Source organism: Diaphorina citri, unplaced genomic scaffold, assembly GCF_000475195.1.
Source record: "Diaphorina citri unplaced genomic scaffold, Diaci psyllid genome assembly version 1.1 scaffold507, whole genome shotgun sequence".
Taxonomy (NCBI): domain Eukaryota; kingdom Metazoa; phylum Arthropoda; class Insecta; order Hemiptera; family Psyllidae; genus Diaphorina; species Diaphorina citri.
Genome location: NW_007377941.1, coordinates 166,882 through 176,945, shown reverse-complemented (window position 1 = coordinate 176,945; position 10,064 = coordinate 166,882). Strand labels below are relative to the sequence as shown.

General features: G+C 34.9%; 1 protein-coding gene across 1 annotated transcript; it reads left to right on the top strand.

Annotated features, from left to right (window-relative positions):
• Positions 1–2,646: 2,646 nt before the first annotated feature.
• LOC103509533 (palmitoyltransferase app-like) lies at positions 2,647–7,640 on the top strand. Its single transcript, XM_008474157.3, has 5 exons — positions 2,647–2,941; positions 5,719–5,879; positions 6,237–6,332; positions 6,809–6,933; positions 7,255–7,640. The coding sequence occupies exons 1-5, from the start codon at positions 2,793–2,795 to the stop codon at positions 7,474–7,476; spliced, it is 753 nt and encodes a 250-aa protein (XP_008472379.2). The 5' UTR covers positions 2,647–2,792; the 3' UTR covers positions 7,477–7,640.
• Positions 7,641–10,064: the final 2,424 nt, after the last annotated feature.

Below are 10,064 nucleotides of genomic sequence, written 5' to 3'. Positions count from 1 at the left end.
GTCAAAATATAGTTCACATCCACACAGAGTCTCTATAAAATGTAAAAATCTGGAACGGTCACATTTTAAGACGTTCGGCATCAAGACCCTCGTCATTGTCAATTGATTATCCTATAAGCATAGGTGTTACGGTTTTTTTCTAGGTACTTTACTGGAGAATGTGATGCTTCTCAGTTACATGTCTCCTTACTACGGATTCGGGTAAAGAAACAAGAAACGACATTTTTGAATTTCTACCAAATCCCAAAATACTCATAACTAGAAATTAACTTCGTTGTTTTTAAGGTGGCTGGAACATTGACACCCGGGGCCAACATCCGTAGATAAAAATTTTTTTTTTTTTTTTTTTTTTTTTTTTTTTAGTGGCAACAAAATAGCAGATTTTTTAACAGCTTTTATTAAATTAATATTTAAATATAGTTATATAAGTTATGTTTTTGTGACCCTTATGGTGACTCCAAATTAGGGCCTATTATGCACACGAAATGGATACACACTTAGGTACTAAAAAATCAGCTGCAATCCATTCACTTTATGCTCTCCAGAATCTGAAGTGTTCTATTCAGATTGACTGACAGTTCAACCCTCAGCCACCAGAAACGCCCAGACGAACGGTCTACGAAAATCTCAGAAGGTTAATTTCATGACTTGAATTTGACTCGAACCATGAACCTTCGGATCCGAAATCCACCGCACTAACCACTAAACGACAACACGACAGAGGTTGGTCTTCTCAACTCGAATCTAATGCTACTTCTGTTCAATTCTATCTATTTCTAACATTGTATAAATCGCCCCCAATTAGTCATAAAAATGCACATACCTACCTATTTCATTTGTACCTTGTTCTAACTAGATTGATTTTACGACAGTGAGAATGGGAATCAAAATCGGTCCAAACTACTCAAGCGAAAAAAATACTTAGAGAGGCATACTCACATGACAAACTTAGCGCTAAATCATTTTCATTCATGAAAAACATCGAATGAATGAAAACTGGACCTTCTTTTCTCACCACTATAGAAACGAGAATCAGCCCAGTTCAAATTCATATGAGGTACCTGACTTTTGAATGAAATGAAGATTGTGTTACTAATTTGTACATCCGGTCCGGGTGTACCAAAAAAAATTGTTTAATGTATTGAAATGACTAATCTCACCTAAACAGTATCATACAGGGTGTCGTTGTATTCGGTGACTCTCTATCGTTTTCATAGATAGGTTTGGTTTTTCAGGCGACTAAAAGAGCGACTAATACCCTTTCAATGTGCGACGACCCTGAGAAGAGTAATGTACTGGGACTACTGGGATATGCTAGGAATGGAAAGAGAGAAAATCAATCCAAGCCTAGCCTATCCCATAACCACAATCTTCAGAAGTTCTAGTGAGAGGTAAAGCAGTGTCCACAGATAGTCGATCGACGGATTCGACGGACGTCGACTGAAACCGTCCACATTGCCTCGACAATATAGATTCATCTCGTCGATCAATAGCTGTGTGGGTGTTTGTCCTAAAGGGTGATCCAGATGAAGGTTCGGTTTAAAAATGGAAGTTCGGTTTAAAAATGTGATGTTTAATTTTTGTTAACCCACCCGGTATAAACCCATTCATTGCTTGTATACAAAAGCAATTATAATACTATTAAAGAGTACTCACTTGGACAAAATGTGCCACCTTTACCTTTGAGAGTACCAAAGCCGACCGAAGAACTAGTTCTGGAGGTTATTGTGAAAGATATTCGATTCTAATCTACATAGAGGTACCAACTAGGTTCTTTTGGTGCTCTAATTCTGACTTTTCGTGAGATGAAGTATTAAGATTTGCAAAGGAAAACAGAAAAATGGCTGAAAATTTCGCAAGCCCCGGATAATCCTTAGAGAATACATAAACAGATTTAAGATGACACCTACTTCTACCTAATTACTATTTTCTCAGAAGTCTCTTGACACGTGAAGAGGATGTTCGGAAGAAAATGAACTGATTAAAATTTAAATAGAAAATCCCAGACATGGTTGAAAATTCGAGTACGATATCATGAATAGAATGGAATAATAAAGGACGAAGTTGTCAACAAGTGGGACAGAATAATAATTGAAGGTTTCTGTTTATTCATACCTAGCAACCTAGGGTAAGTGTACCATTTATTCGCCCACCTAAAAAACGTACCATTTATTGGCCCACCTGCCAACATACCTATCCTTTGAATTTCAGCAGCGAAATAAGTAATTCAGAAGAAAGTCATTTGGTCAAGTTCTGATTTTGTGTTATTTTGCTACATCCAGAGAGAAATGCTTAACAGCCACCTTCCTGCTATTTAGATTTTTGGATAAAGTGACACATCCACCAGGATCAGCTCTAATATGATACTAGCAGCGCTATCTATCGGGCAAGTAAAAAACCTTTGAGAAAAATCTTTTATCAGTTCCGCGACGAGAAATTTTTTGTAGTGTTCAAACTCTAGCGAGTGAAATTGTAACTAATCATTCGATGTGAAAAAAATAATTTAATAAACAGAACAACTGAACAACACAGATTTTTTCAAAGGAAAAGTTGCAAAGTTTTTTTGATTTTTAATTTTTATTTAACTTGTGTATTTTGAAATTGTAACTAATCATTCGATGTGAAAAAAATAATTTAATAAACAGAACAACTGAACAACACAGATTTTTTCAAAGGAAAAGTTGAAAAGTTTTTTTTATTTTTAATTTTTATTTAACTTGTGTATTAAACTGAAGTGTTTAGAATAGAAGTTGAGAAAATATATTCTTTCCTAAACTCAATGTATTTACGATATGTCACATGTGACGAAAAAATGGGAGCAATTCCCTGGCAGAAATCAGTTTTGCTGCGATGGTCGGGTTATGATGGGCCCCAGTGCTGCTGTATTTTATGTTAATGTATTTCTTATCGTGGGTACTACAACTTTATTTTTCATTTTCGAGTAAGTACATCTGGATTACCTAATGTTAAATGTTTCAAATGATCTGACCTGGGCCCCAGTGCTGCTGTATTTTATGTTAATGTATTTCTTATCGTGGGTACTACAACTTTATTTTTCATTTTCGAGTAAGTACATCTAGATTACCTAATGTTCAATGTTCCAAATAATCTGATGTCAATAACATTATTACATCACTGAGAACAGTTAGTCAAATGTAAACAACACCATGATAACTGTTCCCTGCTCTCAATATGCAAATGATGGGATTATAAATAATTCCTTCATCCATTCAATTGCTCAATTGTATTCTCCTTGACTCCAAAAATCTAGAGATTAGAACATTTTCTTGTACTTTGGTCCCTCACGTAATAGACTTGATCTTGTTAACGTTACATCTCTTGGCCGTCATTTCACATGTTTGTGTAAAACATGATTCAAATGTCCTATTACTATTAAATTAAATCCTAAGAACCTATATTTGACCTTTCCATGAGTCACTGTTATCAATCAAATAGGAAATATTGCTTTGGGTTTGTACTGATTTACACATAAAGGACCATTAGTATGATTAATTACATCATGAGCATACCTAATTAATTAGGAAGGTACCCACAAAATAATGAATAAGTAAGTGCTTGGGTACACCATTTTACATGATCAAAATAAATCATTTGTTCAACCAATATCAAGGAAGAAATAAATAGATTTCTTCCAAGGTCTTGTCTAGTCTAGGTATCAAGTTTATTGTGGAAGTAGATAATAAAATCCTTGCTTTCATTAAATCCTCACAGTATGCATATTATATGCAGAAAGATTAGATCAAGTAACTCAATGCAAACTACTTCATTATTTGAACTCATTGATGCTCTTACTATAAAAGCTACTTGTTAAAACCTAGGCTAGAATTATTTCCATTGCCTGTGATCAGTTATTTAGGAAGAGAATGATGAATTTTTCTTCACTTTTGTATAGAACCCCTAGAATCAGGGAGATTTCAAGCTTTTAGTGGGTAGGTATAAGCATCATTATTATGTCTGATGAGAAAATATATTTTCCATATCAGTCTCTGTTTGGAGGATTTCCAGAAGTTTTATGTCATTAAGTAGTGGAGATAAGATTAAATAGTAAAGACCACATTAAAACTTGTTTGGGAGAACAAACAAGAATTACCAAGTGTCCCCAGTTGCCCAGTGTCTGACTCACTGTGCTCATTAATTTAAAGATTAGAAAAAAACAAACATAAATAAATAAATAAAAAAAAACCTAAACCAAGACAAATATTGTAATGTTTGTCTCCCTTAGTAGTATGGGGAAAGAACCTTGATCCTACTCAATTCTTGATCTGCAGCTGTAACTGTATTAGAGAGTACCAAAGCCGACCGAAGAACTAGTTCTGGAGGTTATTGTGAAAGATATTCGATTCTAATCTACATAGAGGTACCAACTAGGTCCTTTTGGTGCTCTAATTCTGACTTTTCGTGAGATGAAGTATTAAGATTTGCAAAGGAAAACAGAAAAATGGCTGAAAGATTTCGCAAGCCCCGGATAATCCTTAGAGAATACATAAACTTTAAAGATTTAAGATGACACCTACTTCTACCTAATTACCTAAAATCTTTTTTTCCCAAAAGTTATGACTGCTTCCTGAGTTACACTTTATCCTGACTTTTTTATAAGCAGCAGTTTCCAACATCAAGATAATCATTGTACTAGAAAAAAGTGAGTCATTAAATAAGAGTATGTAACAATAAAATTACATTTGAGTCAAATCAATGCAGTGGGTAAATTTCATTAGGTCTACTTTGCTGAAATTTTTGGTGCAGAGGAATTTTGGAGAAAGAATAGAGAGATCCGTTCAAATTTACGAGCTATGATTACGTTGCGATGGCAAATTTTAACGAGAACAGAAAAAAACGTCCCAAATTTGTGAGTAGCACTTACTGAAGTAAAGCAGAGTAAAAGCACAGTGCCTACTGTACATTATCCTATGGGAGCTGAGTCCATAGGGCTTTCACATATGAGTGGTAAGTTTTCAATAGATTCTCTATTCAACCGAGTACCGTTATCATTTCACATCTAAACACAATCTTTTTTTTCCTAAATAAAATACATGGCCAAAACTATCTGCCATTTTTTTCCCCCATCTGGGGGAAAATATTTGTAAAACCCCATATAATGAGTATTATTTAGTTCATTATTTTCTCAGTTTTACTCAAAAAGAACTTGGGCTCTTTTTGCTCGGGCTTTTTTGAGTTTAGGCAGAGTTAGGCCTTTCAAAAATTCCTTCAAAATTTGACTCTATCCTCAGGTGCGTGAAGTTAGCACCACAACTTTTGCTGGGAATTTGTACCAAAGCCCATCATTTAGTACCCATTTTGTTCCATCAAACCCACTTTGTCCCATAATTTGTACCAGCACCGTTATCTCACAATTCGAGTTTTAACTGTATTAACTTTTATAGGTATTTTTCTACCAGACCCATAAAAAAAAAAAAAAACTCTTTTGCAAAAGTTATGGTGTATGAAGTAGGTAGGTACTCTATTGAACCTAGACTCTAAAGTCTAGACTAAAGTCTCTATCTGCGAGTGACTTGAACTCTTGAGCTTTACATAGGTACCTGATTTATTTTTTGTACTTTTTTTTCAATTACCTTGATAATAATTATTATTTTACTATGGACTAGAGAAATATTGCCAAGCTTTTGTATCTTCTTGTCTAAATTTGAATAAATGTACTTGGAGAATAGAACTATTAATTTGATTTTTTGGTTTTCACAGCTGCCCATTCTTAGCTACTCGTGTTTCACCTTGGATCCCTGTTGTTGGTGTTATAACATTTCTTTTCGTTCTGGGAGCCTTGTTTAGAACCAGTTTCAGTGACCCTGGTGTCATTCCTAGAGCTACGTCAGATGAGGCTGCTTTCATAGAAACACAAATAGGTAAGTATGTCCTTACTAAGTGGACTAGAATATACATTGATTGTCCTGATGGTTTGGTTGAAAAACTAAACCTTTTTCATCATCTCTCGATGTTTTGAGCAGAGTATTACAAGGCTAGGAAAATATTCTCTTAGGGCCATATTTGAGGGGTCAAGAAGAAGAGCAGAAGTTAGTCCATGCCTCCTATGGGCCCTTCATTTATGAACAAGAATTTGCTAATAAAATGTGGTGTAAGATTTTAATCTCCCAGATTTTGTCTCTCACCTAAATAATATATGTCCTTTCAGAAATGGACACATGGTTTTCTGTATTTTTCAGCCTACACCAAATTATTCTTCCTCTTTCTTCTTGTTTCAGAATTGAAAAATGTCAATCTCGATTCTCCCACATTCAGACCCCCACCTAGAACAAAAGAGATCGTCATTCGTGGACAAACAGTGAAGCTGAAATACTGAACTTGGGCTCTTTTTGCTCGGGCTTTTTTGAGTTTAGGCAGAGTTAGGCCTTTCAAAAATTCCTTCAAAATTTGACTCTATCCTCATCTTTTTGGTGTGTTTTTTTAGTGTCTGAGTTTATATTTTAATCATGTCTCTTGTTTCCTTTCTCTCGCAAGCTGCAGGATTTGTGAAGAGGCCATGGGAAATGAATAAACATAATTTGTGGTATGGTATGTTTTTATCTATCGCCTAACAAAGTGTGTTTGGGGCGTGGGGTTGGTCAGTGTAAGGGATAAATTTTGTTTTAAAGGATTTTGCTCCATAATATTGCTTCTGGGTTTAACTGAACTTGTTCCTAACAGAGTGTATTTTGATAATCAGAGTTTCATTTTGATATAAAGACAAGGATACTTCCACCTATAAGAATTCAAGTGAATTACTTTGTTTTGTTTTATATTTCCCACCTGTGACACGTGATTTCCATTCTTTCAGATACTCGAGGAAATCCATCATCGTCAAATATTAACGACAGTCGTCTCTCCACATCAACAAACACAACTGAAGTCTCATTCAACACTTCAAACAACAAAAACCTTCATCAAAACCAAATACACAATGTAAACGAAACTGTAAAAATTAAGAAGAAATCATTTACCGATGTATATAATATTGATATTGACTTAGATTTAGATGAAGTTGTTATTGCCCCTCACATAAATTCAAATCCTAGCAGTAACAACAACACCCCTAGCAATACCAACAGTAACAACTTTAATAATACAATTAATTCAAGTAATGATTCACCGATGTATATAATATTGATATTGACTTAGATTTAGATGAAGTTGTTATTGCCCCTCACATAAATTCAAATCCTAGCAGTAACAACACCCTAATCTAAACAATAGTAATTGTCTTGTTCATTTGAGTGCCAGTAGGTTGAAACTGCTTCACGATACAACTATGATAGATGTAATGATTCTAATCTAAACAATAGTAATTGTCTCGTTCATTTGAGTGCCAGTAGGTTGAAACTGCTTCACGATACAACTATGATAGACACAGCTTTAGACTTGGACTCTTTGGAAGAGTCGACTTCTTCCTCTATCGGTACTCATAATAGTCAAATTGATTTAATAAAGAATAAAAACAATTTATAACAATTAATATGGACAAATGTTTTCCGAAATAAATACTGAAATTTTCTGTGACTTGTTTTTCATATAATGAACTGTGAAATGACGTTAATCTAAATTATCGTATTTCTTTCTTTACATTCTTATTTGCTATTATTCTTATAATTATAAACAGCATAATCGAAAAATGATTGATCTACAAATAATTGATCGTAGATCAATCGAAAAATTCTTTCTCAACGTGTTAAATCCTAAGATAAACAGCATAATCGAAAAATGATTGATCTACAAATAATTGATCGTAGATCAATCGAAAAATTCTTTCTCAACGTGTTAAATCCTAAATATCGTATAAATATTTAGCCCAATATAAACACATTTATTTAAAAGAAGGGATAAGCCTTTCCTTCGAAATGCGTGCAAATGTGACTTCTCATGGTTTAAAAGAAAATAAGGATCAGTTTAAAACACCAAGAATTTAATCATCATAATTATTATTCTGTTAGTTCTACAAGTGGCTGATACTTATAGCCTCTAAATTTAACACATAAGACTCTTTTCTGATTGTTTAAAATAAGCATAGAAAATTTCAAATGAATTCTCTTATCTCTACCCATATCTTTGTTGACACCAACTTTACATAGCTTTATAGTATGTTTATAAATTTACTGAATCCCGTGATAATTGATAAAAGATATTACTTCTCAAAGAACAGAAACTTGGTGATGATAACATTTTATTGTATCATCCATGTTTTTAGCTCTTAAGCCCTGTTCACACGCTGGGATATATTTCCCAACTTGTTCTCTGATAAAATCGTGTGTACGCGATATTTCCACAAATAACAAGTCAAACGAGTGTATTTTGCGCAAACATCGCGTACGACACACCTTTGTGGCCGAGTGGTCAAGAGCACTGACTTTTAACCCGGAGATTAAGCCCTGTTCACACGCTGGGATATATTTCCCAACTTGTTCTCTGATAAAATCGTGTGTACGCGATATTTCCACAAATAACAAGTCCAAACGAGTGTATTTTGCGCAAACATCGCGTACGACGCACCTCTGTGGCCGAGTGGTCAAGAGCACTGACTCTCAACCCGGAGGTGCTCGGTTCGAATCCTGGCCAGGGCGGAAATTTTCTAACCAAACTTTTCCGTTCTTGGATAGGCATGGATGTAAAAGAATGTGCCTTGAAGTAATGCGAAAGCGGTTCCGAGGTAGGTAAAATCTTAGAAGAAGAAAAAGACAAAATAATAATAATAAAAATAAAAGAAAATTGTTTCACTCGCAACGATCTATTGAACCGCCAAATTGGGAAACAGGTCGGTAGTGTGTGCCGGGCTTTACGTTCCGTTAGTCATGTTTATTTTAGTTTTCAAAATGATTTATTTGCCCATATAGTTTTTTTTTTGGCCATATTGATAGCTGTTTACCCCAACTGTTGTCACGTCCTATGTGGACCTCTCCCGATGAGTTTAATAGGTAAGCCTTCTTTCCCGGCGGTCCTGTTCCAAGAACGAATCCGTACTTTTCGTGAATTTATTTGTGTTAAAGCAAAGTCTTTTCACAACTTTTTGTGGATATCACAGCATTACTAAGTGCCTCCTTTGCAATCAATTTTCATATTTCGATAATTCTTATAATATAAGATTATATACTTTGTTCGTCCTGCCCGAATAGTAGGACTAGATAAATTGAATATTTCAATCCTCACATTGGACACGCAGACGCGGGAATTTTAGTAGCGTGTGTAGTCGCCTGCAAAACCAAACCTATGAAAATGACTCTATAGTGTCTAGTCTACAGAATCTTAGAGAGTCTCTAGTCTATACAGGGTGTTTAACCTAAAAGTGCCCCATGGGAAATAAACCCGTAAAATCATTTTTTCACCCCACAAAAGTCCCCAGTACACTTTCCTGGCTCACTGAGCATTCTCTCTTGTGTTTTTGACGAGGAATCGAATGGTGCAACTTTTAAGATTGTCCGACTTACAGTCAAGGAGTTACAGGTTCGAGGCTCTCGATTAAGTGGCTACTCAGTTGTCCTCACAAGGCTGAGTGCACCCTGAACTTTAAGCACAAAGCAGAAAAAAAATCGATTCCCGGAGCCGAGTGTGATACCCACTAGACCACTGAGGCTAAATGAAGAGTTAACCAGTTAACAGTATACAATGGGTTTTCAGTCGATGTACCTAACGTACATTAACTTCTTAGGAGAAAATTATTGATTAAAATAAACCCGTTTGTTTTCCAGTACGACTCCTAAGGTCCATCCGTCCCATTGTACGAGTAGACTTAAAATAAAAAAAAAGCCATCAGGACATGAAATAATATTCACTTCTTGTTTATCATAAATCCTTAGTCTGTGAGAGAAAAAAATATAAAAGGTCTAATCGGACCTCAATTTTTCAAGTTTCCTGTTTAATTAACAAATTCCCTGTATTCAATTAACATTATTTTCTAAAGTTCATCAAAATCGGAATAACCGCAGCGTTCGAGATTTTTGGTGAAATCGACAGACTACCTGAAAAAAAACATCGTTGAGTCAAACTTAGGATTCACTTCGTTTGGACACCAAGATGTTTGACGTTATTTAGAAGGATTAGTTTCT

What these genes read in the sequence shown, in the direction of transcription:
- LOC103509533 (XM_008474157.3), top strand. Translation starts at nt 2,793, where the DNA reads ATGTCACATGTGACGAAAAAATGGGAGCAATTCCCTGGCAGAAATCAG. An exon ending in ACTTTATTTTTCATTTTCGA is followed by an intron (nt 2,942 to 5,718) that starts GTAAGTACATCT and finishes TGGTTTTCACAG; the next exon opens with CTGCCCATTCTTAGCTACTC. An exon ending in ATCAAAACCAAATACACAAT is followed by an intron (nt 6,934 to 7,254) that starts GTAAACGAAACT and finishes GAGTGCCAGTAG; the next exon opens with GTTGAAACTGCTTCACGATA.